Source organism: Portunus trituberculatus, unplaced genomic scaffold (genome assembly GCF_017591435.1).
Source record: "Portunus trituberculatus isolate SZX2019 unplaced genomic scaffold, ASM1759143v1 PGA_scaffold_393__7_contigs__length_557757, whole genome shotgun sequence".
Classification (NCBI taxonomy): domain Eukaryota; kingdom Metazoa; phylum Arthropoda; class Malacostraca; order Decapoda; family Portunidae; genus Portunus; species Portunus trituberculatus.
Window position 1 is genome coordinate 207427 of NW_025541561.1, and position 16836 is coordinate 224262.

The 16836-nt window shown below is 43.4% G+C and overlaps 1 protein-coding gene across 1 annotated transcript in view; it reads right to left on the bottom strand.

Annotated features, from left to right (window-relative positions):
- The window catches only part of LOC123500526 (metabotropic glutamate receptor 4-like), a 182482-nt gene that overhangs the window by 36279 nt on the left and 129367 nt on the right, over positions 1-16836 (bottom strand). The window contains exons 11-12 of the mRNA XM_045249219.1: positions 6648-6851; positions 5792-5983 (exon numbers count right to left, since the gene is read on the bottom strand). Coding sequence (XP_045105154.1) covers positions 5792-5983; positions 6648-6851 — 396 coding nt within the window. The remainder of the gene's footprint in view (positions 1-5791; positions 5984-6647; positions 6852-16836) is intronic.

A 16836-nucleotide genomic window follows, 5' to 3' on the forward strand; every position in this document is an offset into this window, starting at 1 on the left:
ACTTTCTTCACGTCTCTCTTGGTGTCCGCACGAACCCCGTTTGATAGTTTGCTTTTCCGGCCTCACTCTTTTTTGGCGTTAATCTTGTTTGTTCCACGTAGCTGCAGTGTTACATTCCTCGTTGATTCGCCGGCATTCTCTAGTTTCTGCAGTTTTCTTTCGAAACGGCTCTTGTGGTGCCCACAAGAGTTCGATGGTTTCTTCCACGTGGCGGCAGTGTAAGCCTCCCCCGTGGTCTTTCTGGCATTCATTAGTTTACAGTTGCTTACCTTTTTGACACGGCTATCGTGGTGCACGCACGAAACCCGTTTGTCTGTTTTTGGTCTTTCAGACCGCTTTTTGTTTGTTTTTTATGGCCTGATTGTGCCACGTGGCAAAAGTGTTTGCCCCCCTCCGCTCGCGGTCTTTCTAGCCTTTTCTCGTTAAACATTTTGCCTTGATCGTTCCCCGTGGCGGCAGTGTTAACCTCCCTCATGTTCTTTCTGGTCTTCTCTTGTTTACTGTTACTTACTTTAGGATTCGGCTCTGGCAGTACCCTCACAGACCCTGTTTGTTTGTTTTGGTCCATCAGACTGCATTGTTCTATGATTTTTGGTCTATTGTGCCTCGTTTTTTCTCCCCCTCGCGGTCTCTCTAGTCTTCCCCCTTAACAGTCGTTTGCTTTTTTGGCTCGGTTCTTGTGGTTTATGCACGAGTCCCTTCTAGTATTGTTACCTTTTGTCTTTTCTCTCTCTCTCTCTCTCTCTCTCTCTCTCTCTCTCTCTCTCTCTCTCTCTCTCTCTCTCTCTCTCTCTCTCTCTCTCTCTCTCTCTATCTATCTATCTATCTATCTATCTCTCTCTCTCTCTCTCTCTCTCTCTCTCTCTTTCGTTGCTGTCTGGCGCGACTTCGTATAGGTCACACGTACCTTACACAAAGGTACCTCCTGACCAGGGACCCACAACCTTACTGTGGTGATTGCTTGGTGCCGCTCACCGTGCGGCACCTTTTGATAGAGTACCCTAGTTTGATCGAGTTACGACACCGCTATCTCTACCGCTGTCGCCGTAGAGATAGCGGTGTCTATTATATCTCAAAGGTCCTTGGACCAGAGTGCCTGGCCCAGGGCCATGACATTTTAAGTTTTTTGGGAGAAGCAGGCCTTCTCCCAAAGCTGTGAATTTTATTTCATATTATTCTATGTATTTTAATGTTTTATATGGTTTTATAGTTTATTTTTAGTTCTTACCTTTTTACTTGTATTGTTTTTAATTACTTTTACTTAGTTTTTTAGATACACGTTAGTGGCAGTCAATTTATAGTAGCGGCGCCAAATGACCTTAGCCGTTGCGGCGCCTTATTTTAAAATCCATCCATCCATCGCATATTTAGGGAGGTTTCTCTCAGTTTTTTTTTTTTTTTTTTAGATAGGATGGAATCAAAAGCTTTTCGTCTCTTCAACTCCCCTCCTCCTTCTCCTTTTTCACCGCCGTATTGTTGCATCTCTCTCTATCTTTTGTCGGTATTTTCATGCTAACTGCTCTATTGATCTTGCTAACTGCATGCCTCTCCTCCTGTTGCGGCCTTGCTGCACAAGGCTTTCTTCTTCTCATTCCTATTCTGTCCAACTCTCAAATGTAACAGTTAACCAGTATTCTTAATCAGTCATACTTTTCGCTGGTAAACGCTGGAACTCCCGTCATGGTTCCCTATTTCCATCTTCGTACGACTTGACTTTTATTAGGAGGGAGGTTTCAAAACATTTATCCCTGATTTTTTTTTTTTTTAACTCTCTTTATCTGGCAAGCAAGTGGACCTTTTTTTTTATTTCTTGTTGCCCTTGGCCAGTTGCCATTTCTGAATTTTAAAAAAATCTTGCCACGGACAACGCCTGGCGCACCCTCCGCCAGGTGTGCAGGGCGTACTTCTCTCACGCGCTTTTGCGTTGCCAGTGGGAGTCTCCTGTGAGCACTGAACTTCGCTTCCCCTGCTCTGCCACTATGCCTCCTTAAACACATGAGATTGACGTGGGAAGTCAATACAGCGGTCCCAGTTCTACCCCAAGGTTGCCCTCTACCTATTTATTCCATTCTGCACTGGCTCCTTCGCCCTTCGCTCAGACTGGGCGTGTTACGTCAGCGGGTAAATCAGCTTTCACCTCTCCTCTTGCTGTCAGTGGCAACAGACGCATCGGATGTGGGCTAGGGCTACCAGTTGAATAAGGGCACGAAACGTGAGGAAGATGATAAGAAGAGATGAAGCTACACCACATGAACTTTTGGGAGCTGTATGTGATATATAAGTGGCTGGAGAGAAACCCCCAAACGAAGCAAAAGTTAATTCGCTTCGATATATAGAACTCTATGGCGGTCAGATGCATTCAGCAGCTTCTGTCCCTTGACAGAGGAAATCTTTGCTCTAGCTACTTCTCGGCAACTCCACTTGTTGGCGAGATTTATTCGGGGCCAGGAGAACGTCCGGGTAGACGCTCTGTCGAGATTCAGGGGGACGTCTGTGGAATGACATTTCAGACCGCAACTGTTCAAGTCTCTTATAAATGTTACGGCATCTTCGCCTCTGAAACCAGCTGGACAACTACCTCACCTATGCCAAGAGGACGGAAGCAGGAGATCCAAACGCTTTCCTGGGGGATTGGAACCAATGGACTTACATCTACGTCTTCATTCCTCCAGCAACGCTGGTGCTTTGAGGGTCACCCTTTGGCTCCAGTTCTCCTAATGGCCCCGTATTGGCCAGCACAAGCGTGATTCCAGAGTCTTTATCTCCTTCTGGGTTCAGCCTGCCTTGCCAAAAGTTTGTCAACACTATTGCAGGAATCACTCCGGCTTCACACTTGGAGTTTCTGCGGAGTGCTCTTGTCAAGTTAACACCATGATCATGGCGCTTCAGCCCTCGTCGGTGCAGCAATATGAATCCTGCTAGCGAAGGATTCAAAATTTTCTGTGTCACTGCCCAGTCACCAGCAGTTATGCTGTACTTCCTTGAATGGCTAACCACCACAAAAAATAGAATCCGACGACCATTTCAGCTAACTACGCGGCAATTGTGGACCCTCTCTACTTTGGTTTCAGCTTATCAGTGGACGAGAGGTCTCTGACATTGTTAAAAAGGGAATCTGCGCAAGACGGGCGCCAGTGCTAAAAAATGGAATCCGCTCAAAGGTCGATTCACACGATCCGTTTTTGTTCCGACAGGCAGGCCTCCAACATGACGCCATCAAGAATTCTTAAATGCATTTTAGTATAACTATTCACAAGACCCGTCACCCTGCTGGCGGCAGCCGTCCGTCAGCCGACCGACACGGTTCGGATTCCGTCTCGAGAATCCCTGGCCGGTTGAACGGCGGCTTGATGGCGTCCTGGCGGATGGGTGATGTGTAGTGTGAACATGGACCCGTACATCACCCGTCCGTCTAGCACATGTAGCTTGCTCCACTCCCATACACTTTCATTTAGTTTGCTGGCAAGCACAATGGACGAAAAGTTGATCGAGCTTGTACGGGGGTAGGAAGAGTTGTTTGATATGACAAACAGAAGGTACAGTGATAATTGCTATAGAGACAAGATTTGGAAGGTGATTGGTGAAGAATTAAAAGTCCAGGTAAGAGTATGTGAATTTTATTACTCATTATTTGCAAACATTTTTAATCTGTCAAGGAAAAACTATTGCTCCATATTATTTCCAGTATCTGAGGGAACACTGCCTGTGCTATATAATGTGCTGGCGACAGACTGTCTGCAGTGATTGTCGGTCGGGTCGCGAACGGTCAGTGTGAATTTACAGCCGTTAGGTGGAGGTGAGCTGGCGGCCTGCCTGTCGGAACAAAAACGGGTCGTGTGAATCGGCCTCAAGACGGATGCCAGGAAGAGCAGCCGCTCAGAAGTGGTCCCTATACTGTGTGCTCCAGCATCTCTCTTTTGAGGAGACTGCCTAATTTAGCAAGGACCAGCTGTTGCGAAGGGGGGTTTTCTTAGTTGCGTTGGACACAGGCTACAGGGTGTCCCAACTCCCTGCTCTCAGAAAACACACAGCTTTCACATTTTTCGAGGACGACATGAAAGGGATGACGCTGGTTCTTTCTCTTTCCTTTTCCGCCAAGAACGAGCAAGCGCATGACCTGCTCGCTTCCTTCAAGGTCCCATCCTTCAATCCTGGCGTGTTAACACCCTTTGTGCCCAATCCACGCTTTACGAGACTATATTACAGCCACCAATGGGAAAAGAATGATTACCCGTTCTATAATTCTAGTTCTAGAACGGTCCTCCAACCTAGGTCTCTAGTTCTTCCGCTTTGCAGTGTGATACGGGACGCCGACCTCGGCCACGCACCGATAGAGCACAGGACCCGAGGAGTGGCGCTTCGCTTGCTATGAACCCACTTGCGGGATAGGATCATGGACCTCGGAGATTTGGCCTCCACGTCACGCTTCCAAACCCGCTACCTTTATTACACGATGGGTCCTGTACCATGAATTGCAACTGGAACTTCACCTTGCATCTGAATAACCAGGAAGGGGATGAGTGACCTTCTCTCAAAGTGTTGCTCTTTGTTTTGGGTATTAAAATGTTTTCTCCATACCTGGGATGTTGGGCTATACATTGTCGAATCAAATGTACTTGAATTAATGGAGTTGCTTAGTTTCGTTTTGCACACCTCCACTATTCTGGTTCACCAACATGATATGATGTATATTTGGTGTTCAGTGTAATTAGTTCTTCACCGGCCAGCGCCACGACAATCTTTTTATTTCAAAGGAGCGCGCAAAACATACAAAAGTTTTGAACAAATGCGCCACAAAATGCTGTACTTAACCACATTTTTATGTAATATGATACACTGCCTTTTTCTCTCTTCTAACCACACAACTCACACATGCTATGCTGATGACATTGCATTCATTTGATTCCCTTCAAAATCTTCAGCTTCTCTCCGATACTTTCTATGAGTCTGCTGTTGTATGTGGGCTTGACACTTCGCCGGAAAAGAGCAGATTATTTTCGCTCTTAACTCGCGAAATCTCCTGGCTTCACCATTCTAGAGAGTTGACCTGTACTATATATGTAGTAATTCTTTCTGGGAGCACCGATGACCATCACACCTTTGTGGCCGCCGTGGTACAGTGGAACCATGCGTGCTTTGGGGTCCGAGGGGTCTCCAAGCGCACGGGTTCGAATCCTGTCTACGGTCCGAGTGTAGGTTGGGCTTCCTCACTCGGGGCAATGGTTTCCTAGCGGGTGGGCTTTGAGAGAGGAGGTACCACAAAAAGTATCCCCTTTAGCCCAGAAATTCCCGTGAAAAGCCCACATGGTATGGTATAAAAATCCAGCCATTAATGATCTCTATCAACTGCAGCAATGCATCGCCCCTGTGAAGTTGCTCCATAATAACAACTAATAACAACGCCGGAATCTTCATCCCCTTAGCCAAAAACCATCGACATCATGTTCCTGTTCCTGTTATATGTGCGTAATAAATTTATCAAACAAAATCAAAGCTCTCTCATTCTCTCTCTCTCTCTCTCTCTCTCTCTCTCTCTCTCTCTCTCTCTCTCTCTCTCTCTCTCTCTCTCTCTCTCTCTCTCTCTCTCTCTCTCTCTCTCTCTTCTACATTAGTTCTACCATTTCTATCTTTCCTCCACTAGTCATTCCCATAGGTAAGACTCCCTTTTACCTCTTCCAAAACTTAAAGACATCCAATTACATCATCACCTCGTCTTACCCTTTTCACACAAGTAGTTTATTCACACAGTTACCTTCTCTACACGTCTTACTCATTCATTATCCATACTAACCTGCACGGAGACGCCACAGAAGCAGATGAACAGCTGGGAACGTGGGGAGATGAGTGAGGGTCTCTTGGCCGTTCTCTTCCCTGCGTTAAAGATCCTGGCTATTCTGTTAGTCTTGGTAAGCAGGGCGCTGTAGATCACGGCGAAGCAGAACCCAAGGCCAAACCTCTGAATAGTGCAGACCACTGTGGAGGGCTGCGCACACACACACACACACACACACACACACACACACACACACACACACACACACACACACACATACACACACACAGGAAGGAATAAATGTATTATTTATCACGGCCAAAAGTTGTTATGTAAAATGAGTTTTAAACTCATTCCGTCACGTCCATACTTGTAAGTATGCACGTGTATTTACATCTTAGCACAGTTACCTACTTACTTACACTTCCGTTCATAAGAAGCCCCTCTAACGACATCGATACAAGACTTAAATTTTTCATCATCAAGACAAATTATACACATTCTCTTACTGTTAATTAGTTTATACATATTCTCCCTTATTATTATTGTCTTTTGTTATATTCATTCACTCTTTCACTGTCTTACAAGAGTAGAAATTGGCGAGTTATTTTGGTTTCTAGTATCGAGATGACGCGAGTGTCCAAAGTGTTATAAGTGAGACTAATAAATCTACTAGGTGTTTCTAAGAAATAAATATTATATATTTTTTAGTTGCCGATCCATGAGAGAGAGAGAAGAGAGAGAGAGAGAGAGAGAGAGAGAGAGAGAGAGAGAGAGAGAGAGAGAGAGAGAGAGAGAATCACCGGCGAAACATAGAAGAAAGTATGTGACACGTGACACACACACACACACACACACACACACACACACACACCTTAAGTACCAAGAGGAAGGTGATGGCGTAGCACAGAAACACCCCGGAGAGCAGTACGAAGGATAGCTCCCTTCCGGAAGCTCTCACTATGGGCGTGTCGTGGTGTTTGACGAATACCCACACCACAACGCCCGTCACAACCACGCCTAGCGAGGAAAACGTCATCGCGCCTATCGCCCACAACGAGTCTGGCCGGATGTATACCTGGTGAGGAAGAACGAATCTGTCATTCACATAACGTTAAATCGTAGATCACAAAAGATTACAAAGAAAATACCGACATACATATAGCAGTTTGTCCCTAAGTCTTACCACCAACAGGATAAAGATACAGAACGATAAAGTAGAAATTGATGAAATACGAAATTTGACTTGAGGAAGAGAGAACGAAGAAGTAAATGAGGCACTTGGGATGAGACACTTGAGAGGAGTAGGCACTACTAATGAAGAATTGTAACTAAAAGAAACTCACAGACGACTCCTGGAAGAGGCTGGTTGAGGCCTGTGACTCCAGCTCTGATTTACATTTCCCAGATCTTGTGGTCGTGTGGTTAAACTTGTGATCGAGACTCCTTATTTTTTTCAGTATGATTAAATCTTTGCTCATCATTTTTTCCATGCATTGTCTAATTTCCTTTCAAATTCTTGAACTGATTTAGCATTTATTACATACATTATCTGGGAGGTTGTTCTATCCAGTTATTCACCACCCTATTACAAAAGGAATACTTTCTGATATCTAATCTTGCTGTTTGCTTAAATTTTTTCTTTCCATGACCACGAGTTAGCAATCCTTCCTGCATTTTAAACAAGCCTCCACATACATCTTTGTTATATACTCCATTGATGATTTTGAAGGTTTTCACCATATCTCCTCTTGATCTTCTATATGTCAACGTTGGTAGGTCTAAGTTTCTTCACCCTTTCTTTTCTTCAAATCCGGTACTAATTTTGCTGCCCTGCGCTGAACCCTTTCAAAGACCTCCACATCCTTCTTCATGTAAGGACACCACACCTGATTGGCATATTCCAGGTGTGGTCGAATCAATGCCACGTACAAAGATTTAAATATTTCCTCATCCATGCTAATGAATGTCCTTCTTATTAACCCAACCATCTCATTAGCTTTATTTTATTTTTTTTCCGCAAAATGTTCCTTGAAATTTAACACCTGGTCAATCTTCACCCGGATATCTTTCTGTACTTTAATCTGGTTCAAATCTTCATCCATAGTATATTGAAGCATATCTGTATATGTTTTACCAGTTCTCATCAAATTACATTTCTTTGGGTGAAACCTTAATAACCATTTCTTTGACCATTCATTCATTCATTCTATTGAGATCTTGTAATTTTCTACAGTCCCTCTCATCCTTTATCATTCTGAATATTTTGGTATCATTCGCATACAAAAACATCTCGCTATTTAATATTATTTCTGGGAGGTCATTAATATACATAGCAAACAAGACAGGACTGACCCCGAGGCACTCCACTTATCACTTCCTTCCAGTCAGAATTTGTACCATTTACAATTACCCGCTGTTGTCTTCCTCCTAGAAAATCCGAAATCCATTTCAAGATATTACCTCCTAAATTGAAGCTTTTTATTTTCTCCAACAATCGTCTGTGAGGCACCGTGCCAAACACCTTCTTAAAATCACAATAAGCGACATCCACAACTCCTACTTCATCTAATATACGTGTCCATTTTTCCATTACAGTTGTTAGTTGAAGCACTGTTGAACGTCCACTCATGAAACCATATTTCTTCCTTGTGATAAGCTCTAAGATGATCAATAATTTATCTTTTAATGGTTTCCGTTAATCTATAAATTACACAAGTCAGGCTAACCGGTCTATAACTTTCTGGGTCCTTTCTATCTCCTTTCTTGTGTATTGCTGTAATATTTGCAAACTTCCAATCTTTGGGGAATTTCCTCTGCTTTATTGATAAATCAAGTATAATTTGTAATGGGCATGCTATTTTGTTCCTCGCCTCCTTAATTATCCTAGGGTGAATTCCTTCGGAATCTGGTGTCTTGTCCCTTTTCAAATTATCAATAGCGAGTTTAACATCTTCACAAATAAAATCCTTCACCTGCATGTTTGGTACTTCTCCCTCAGGTTCCCTAGTGAAGATTGTGTTGAAGAGCTCCGCTGATACTGTTGCTTTCTCTCTTATCATTTTGTGTTTCTGGTGTTTTTTTTTTCTTTATTCATATAAAAATTTCTTATACCGGCTGCAGTTTTTGTCTTTGAATGTACATATTTCCAACATATTTTTGTATTTAACATTTTTAGCAATTACTTTCTCATTATTTTTCACTGCTCTCCTTCTTTCTCAACTGATCTGATTGTTAAGTTGTCTGTACTCTAAATCTACCAGGCTGTACTCTCTTGTGATGCTTTCTCCTGCCTCATTCATTATTTTAAGTCTCATCCAAAGTCTCTGTTTTTCCTTAATCTTAGACCACAATTTCCTATTCATCGTCAAGCCTTGATTTGTTCTTTTCCTCAGCCTTTCCCGACTTACAAACTCCTTTTTCGAAACACAAATATCGATAATTCCCAGGAATTTCTTTTTAAACTTATCCCACATTACATCTACATCTTAGTAGTTAAGATATTCATCCCACTTTATGGATAATAATTCACCCAGTTTAGTGTAATCCGCTCTTTCATATAAATATGTTTCTTATACTCTTTCTTCTGTGGCTCTATACCACACGAATTGCACACAGCCATGGTCACTTTTCCCCAGCGGGCATCCAAACCTAATATTCTCTACAAATAAGTAATCATCCGTAAATACCAAATCAAGAGTTTCAAGCATTTTCTCCTCTAAACCTTGTAATTTCTGTAACGTGTTGAAGAAAGAAACAGCCCTTAAACATTTTCAATAAAGTTTAAACTTAAATTATCATTTCCATACCGGCAAGTTGAGTTTTCCCACTTAACATTAGGCAGATTAATATCTCCAACTATTAACTTATGTCTTGTGTTATATTCACTGATATCGTGTAGCAACTTTAACATCCTTTCATTATTTTCTCATTGACTATTTTAATCATGGGACGCATACGCCTGGGGGCACGTCGCCTCGTCTACCTTATGGTGGCACTCCAGGCGGTCATACCTCACGAGTCTCCATGCAGTTTCCCTTCCCATGCCAAGTAACTCCCAGTAGGAGGCATCAACCTGCCGCAGCCATGAGTTCTGTGGACGTCCCCTTGGCCTCTTCCATGCTGGGTTATCCATTTCGGAGACAACCCGATATACAGGATCGGCTTCCGGGTAGCGTGCCACATGCACATATAATCGCAGTTCGCGCTGACAGACTATGCTGGTAATCGGCCTCGAATCAGTCTTATGGAGCAATCATTGATTTGAAACGGTCATACCAGCTGTACCCCATGATCCTGCATAGGAATCTAGTACCAAAGACATCAATTCACCTCTTCAGATCGGTGATTAGCATCCATGTCTCACAACCGTAGATTAAGACAGGGATCATCAGCGACTTGAAGATCCGAATCAATGTCCATCTGCACAGGTACCGACAACGTCAAATACTCGTGTTGAGCGAGTCTATAACACCGTGGGCCAGGCCAATCCGCCGTACAACTTCCTGGCTCGACCCACCGTTGTTATGCACTACACTACCTCGTACAGTGCCTCTAGAGCCATTACCAGAACCTCCAGTGACTCAGTAAAGATTACTGCATCATCGGCAAAAAATAAGATCTGTAATCTCAGTATTGCCGACAGATGCTCCATGCAAATGTTGAAAAGTGATGGAGCAGGCACGCATCCCTACCATACTCCCGTATTGACGGGGAAGAAGTTGGACACTTCACAGCACTCACAGTCCTGGAGTAGAGGCCACTTAATAGACCAATAATCCTTGCAGGAATCACACGGAGATGCAGAAGATCCTAGAGAGTCTTTCGATGCACTAAGTCAAACGCCTTCTTGATTGAGATTGACATAGCCTACAAGCATCCCCTATCGAAACTCACGTCGGCGCTCCACCAGTACGCGAAGCGCTAGGATCAGGTCAGTTGTTGACTTACTGGGCGTGAACTCAGACTGTTTAGGTCTCTGGTGTTTCAACAGGTGACTGCGCATACGCATCAGCAGCAAATGGGCAAGCACCTTGCCTGATAGGCTGACCAGTGTTATACAGCGGTAGTTGTTAAAGTCCTGACGGTCCCCTTTCCCCTGAATGCCATACAGCAGTCAAGACAGCATGTAACCCATGCATCATGGCTTCATCCCCCGCTTTGAGCAGCTCTGCACTGATGTTACAGATGCCAACTTCCTTTCTACCCCTCAACTTAGCCACAGCCTCTTTGGCATCATCAGTGGAGGATGCAGTTTCGTCAATGGGTGGATCAGCATCCAGCATCTGTAACCCTGCAGTTTGGAGCTGTCCGCTTGGAGGATCCACTGTGAACAACTGCTAAAAGTACTCAGCCCAACGAGCCTTCTGCCCATTTGCGTCCGATACGAGGCGGCCATCTGATGTTCGAATAGCGCTCACCTGAGATGTAGACTTGAAGCGGAGTTTCTTCATGGCTCGATAGGCAGGTCGGAGGTCATTAGCATTTAAATAATACTCTACATCCTCAGCGAGACCCCTGACATACCTCTCCTTAATTATCCTCAGGAAAGCTCTAGTCCTACGTGACAGAGCCCTCTACTGGTCGCGGTTCCCAGCAAGTCTGGTAGCGCGACTCTGTTCAAAACTGTCCAGCGTCCCTACCGAGGCGAAGCCACTCCGTGACCTTGGGCGCTCCGCAACGCAATCCTTGGCAGCCTCAAGAGTCTGACGTTTGAAGGAATCCCATAGCTCTACCGGATCCTCGATGGTGTCGAGAAATCCAAACTGATTGGAGATTGTCACTGCATACTCCTGGGCACAAGTCAAGTCCTTCAGTTTCTCAAGATGAAACACAGTGTGGTCACATCTTGGAGGTTTGAGAGTAGCAACAAACAAGCCTGTGATCAGTCGCAAAGAACTCGGCACTCCAAAAAAACCCTGCAGTTATGAAGGATCCTCCAACGAGTACTAACAAGGATATGGTCGATCTCCTTCGCTACCCCTCCGGCATTGCTAAACCAAGTCCAGTGGTGCACCACTGGTCTCTGACACCAATCTGAAAATCTCAACCTTCCGGATCTTACAAGATTCAGAAGGAAAGAGCTGTTGTCGTTCCTGGTACCAGAGCCATGGGGACCAACACATAACTCAGTGCCAGTGACAGCATTAAAGTCGCCCAAGATAATAAGTGCATAACGAAAGGGATACTGGTGCAGTGTATTTTTTTATTTATTTATTTATCTTTTGTGTGTCTGTCTGTGTGTATTTTTTTATTTACTTTTTTTTCTTTTTGTGTGTGTGTTTTCGTGCAGAGAACTGAAAGAGAGAGAGAGAGAGAGAGAGAGAGAGAGAGAGAGAGAGAGAAAGCAGTAGCAGTAGCAGCAGCAGCTGCTGCTGCTGCTGTGCTGCTACTGCTGCTGCTACTGCTGCTGTTGCTGCTACTGTTGTTGCTGCTCCTGTTGCCACTACTGCTACTACTACTACTACTACTACCCATATTGCTATTGCTAATCTTACTATTAGTACTACTCTCACTACTACTACTACTACTACTATTCCCTGTGTAGCTGCGGTGGCGAGTGGCCGTGTTGTGTGTGCGCTCCGTTTTTGGCTGTGGTTTTTATAGTTAGCGAGTGGTGTTTGTGCTTGGTGTCTGTGTGTGGTGCTTTTGAGTGTTAGTGAAGTGAAAGTGTGTACTGCAAGTGTTAGATTAGAGTGAAATAGTGGTTAGAATCAGTGTTTGTGAGTTAAAAGTATTTTGGTAGAGCGAGGAGACTAGGCTTGTAACTGTCAAGTTGACCTTGAAAGAGGATTAGTTGACCTCACTTAGGCCCCCCACCACCGCGGTTCCCCCACCCCGCCGTCACCAAGTATTTTTATTTGTTTGTGAGTTAACAGATTGTAAATTAGTATGGCGGTAGCTACTGAGGTATATCAGAGTGTGATTGAGTGCGTGAAAGAGAGTGTTGAGATGGGATTGGGAGAGTTTGTTGTGTGTGAGATGTGTGGGCACGACAGGAAGGTCGTTGACTTTTCTGAGTGTATGGTGTGTAGGCTCAAGAGCGAGAATTTAGTTCTTTCTCTTGAGCACCGAGAATTGCGAGAGGAAATCAGAAAGCTAAGTGAGGGGAAAAGTGCGAACGAAGTTCTCATCTTTGAGTTGAAGGAGGAGGTTAAGAGGCTTGGGGAGGCAGTGGAAAAATTAGGCAGGAGATCAGTGTTAGGCCGAAGGTTGGACCTTCTGAGGGCGACAGGGTGGCTTGGCCCTCTGTCGGGAAGAGCAGAGTGGGGAAGAGGGAGCAGGCGAGCCAGACTGGGAAAGATAGTAGTCAGGATGGGCAGAGATGGCAGGTTGCGAGGGAAGGAAAGCGGAGGCAGTTAGGGAGGATAGGACTAAACCTGTTGAGTGTGAAAATAGGTTCGGTTTGTTGGAGGGGAGGGAGAGTGAAAGTGAGAGTGGAGTGAATGAAGTGGTTGTGGTGAGTGAAAGGAGAAAGAAGGGGGTAGAGGAGAGGAGGAGGATGGTTGTGCCTAGCACACCTCAGGTGTGTGTGGTGGGTGACTCTCAGGTTAGGTATTTAGATAGCACTTTCTGTGGGAAAGACAGGGATAGGAGGACGAACGTGTGTATGCCTGGTGCAGGTGTGAAGGCAGTGAGTGAGGAGGTGCAGAAGAGGGTTGGGGGATGGAGAGGAGGGTGTAGTAGTTTTGCACGTAGGTGGGAACGATGTCAGAGCAGGTGGGTCGGAGGAGTTAGTGGCAAGATTTCGGGAAATGTTAGGCAAGATAAGGGAGAGTGGTAGGAGGTGTGTAGTGTCAGGAATCTTGCCTCGTGTGTATGTTAGCAGGGAATGGTTGTCTAGAGCCATTGGTGTGAATGATCGGGTAAAAGGGATGTGTAAGGATGTGGGTGTCAGCTTTGTGGATGTATGGGATAGGTTCTATGGGCGAAGGGATTTGTATGCTAGGGATGGTGTGCATCTGAGTAGGAAGGGTGTGGATGTGCTGAGTGGATGTCTGGAGGGGGAGTTGGGATGGAGTGTAGGGGGTGAGGTAGCAAATGCATTCCAGAAGAAAGATGCTAGACATAAATTAGATAGGATAAACAGAGATAGTGAAAAGATTAGGAAAGATTTCCAGGTGCAAATAGGAGAGAATAAGATTAGGATTCCAAATAAGGAGACAGCATCTAGGAAGGTAGCAGGACTTAAATGCCAGGAGTCTTAGGAACAAGAAGGACGAGTTATCTAGTTATATAGTTGAGGAGGACTTAGATGTTGTATGTGTCACAGAGGCATGGGTAAATGAGGAAAAGTTTAGGGAAAATAGGAAAGAATATGAAGTAGATGGATACATTATGTATTTACACCAGAGAATTGGTAGGATAGGCGGAGGAGTAGTTATTTATGTAAAAAAATCCTTCATTTCCAGTCAGGTTAATGGTATTAAGGTAGATAACAGAGTAGAGTCCTTATGGCTGGATGTTAGAGTAAACAAAAGTAAGGTTATTAGAGTAGGAGCTTTTTATAGGCCACCTAACCAGTCAGCAGATGTAGACAACCTTATGGTAGATGAGATAAATAGGGGGTGTACTAGTCAGACAATTATCTTTGGGGATTTTAATCTTAAGTCAGTAAACTGGGAGAGGATGGTAGGAGATGCTAGTGAAAATAAGTTTATGGAAAGTTTTCAGGATAACTATTTAGTGCAGATGGTAGATAAACCTACTAGGGGGAGGAAGGTTTTAGACATAGTACTAACAAATATTGAGCATTGTTTAAAGGAAGTTGAGGTAGGAGAGACTTTAGCAAACAGTGACCATCATATAATTAGATTTATCATTAATTCCAGTAGGGATAATATAGTGAATAAGACTAGAGTCCCAAACTATCAGAAAGGCAATTATGGTAGGTTACGTCAGTTATTAGGAGAGGTAAACTGGGAAGATAGTTTTGGAAATAAAACTGCACAGGAGATGTGGGATATTTTTAAGGTTGTAGTAAAGGGTATAGTGATGCAGTGTATCCCTTACAAAGATATAAGGCAGAGAAACAGGAAGCCATTATGGTGGACTCATGAGATAGGTAGCCAGATCAGAGAGAAGAAGAGGGCATACAGAGAGTTGCAGAAAAGTGGGAAGATGTAGATTTGATTAGGTACAGACAGGTCAGGGATGATTTGAGTAAGGTTATAAAAAAGTAAAAGGCAGGCAGAGATAAAACTAGCTAGAGCTGGGAGTAAAGATCCCAAAAATTATATAGTTATTACAAGGTCAGTGATAAAAGAAATAAGGATAGGATTGGACCACTCAGAAAAGATGGTGTAGTAGTGGATCAAAATGAAGACATAGTAGAATTATTGAATGAACAATTTTCTTCAGTATTTACTAGGAAAGAATAGGAAATCCTGTTACAAACAGTGCGACGAGTAGTTTAAGAGCTTTAGAAAATATTGATATAAAACCGGGAATTATTAGGAAATTTATTCTTGAACTAGACGATAGGAAAGCCAGTGGTCCTGATGAGCTACATGCCAGAGTACTTAGGGAGGGTGTAGACAGTATTTCTGAAGCACTTAAGTTAATCTTTGAAAGATCACTTAGGTTTGCTGAGATACCTCAGGACTGGAAGTTAGCTAATGTTACTCCAATATTTAAAAAGGTAGGAAGGATGATGCGAATAATTATAGACCGATCAGTTTAACTAGTATAGTATGTAAGATACTAGAGAAAATCATTAAGGGTAGTATTTGGGAGCATTTAAATGAGAATAGATTAATTAGAGATACCCAACATGGCTTTAGATCAGGGAGGTCCTGTCTTACAAATTTGCTCGATATCTTAGAATATATTACCAAGGAGTTAGATGATGGAAATAGCATAGATGTTATATATCTAGATTTTAGCAAGGCGTTTGATAAGGTACCGCATAGGAGGCTAGTGTACAAATTGAGACTACATGGGATAGGGGTAGGTTAGTTGATTGGATTAGTGAATGGCTTTCTGATAGGAAACAGAGAGTAGTATTAAATGGGGCAATGTCTGAGTGGAAGGAAGTGGTTAGTGGGGTACCCCAAGGATCAGTGCTAGGACCTCTTCTTTTCTTGGTGTACATTAACGATTTAGATATAGGAATTAGTAGCAAAGTATCAAAGTTTGCAGATGATACTAAGATAGCATGTGCAGTACAGGGTGAAAAGGACAATTACAGAATACAACGAGACCTGGACAGGCTGATAGCATGGGCAGACAGGTGGCAGATGGAGTTTAATTCTAAAAGTGTCAGGTTATGCATTTAGGTAAAGACAACACAAACTTTAACTATGAGATGGAGGGATGTTGGCTAGAGGCAGTAGAGGAAGGAAAGGATTTAGGAGTAGTGATAGACAGGACTATGAAATTTTCAAAGCAATGTTTAGAAGCAAGAAATAGGGCAAATAGGATCCTGGGTTTTATAAATAGAAATGTTAGTTATAAAAGTAAGGAAGTGGTGCGTAGCTTATATAATTCCTATGTTAGGCCCCATTTAGAGTATTGCATACAGGCCTGGTCACCCCACTATAGGCAGGATATCAACATGTTAGAAGCAGTTCAGAGAAGAGCAACTAGGATGATACCAGCATTAAAGCGCCTGGAGTATAGAGATAGATTAAAGGAATTAAACATGTTTTCATTTGAGAGGAGATGTATAAGAGGGATATGATAGAGTTATTTAAAATGTTCTCAGATACAAACTACATAGATGTGAGATCTTTCTTTACCTTAGAGGAGGAAATAGGACTAGAAATCATGGCAGGAAGATTAGAAAGCAAGGCTGCAGGTTAGATATAAGAAAATATTTCTTTAGTCATAGGGTGGTAGACTTCTGGAATGCATTGCCAGAGACGGTTGTAAATAGCACTAGTTTGACAATGTTTAAAAACAGATTAGATAAGCACTTAAATTTATTAGATTTATAATTATGTATAGCACTGCATGATAGTTTTTATAAGAAATTTACTATAGTTAAACAAGACATGATCCCCATGTATGGGGACCACAAATTGTAGAGGATTTCGCTGCAGGACTTACCCCTGTTAATGGGC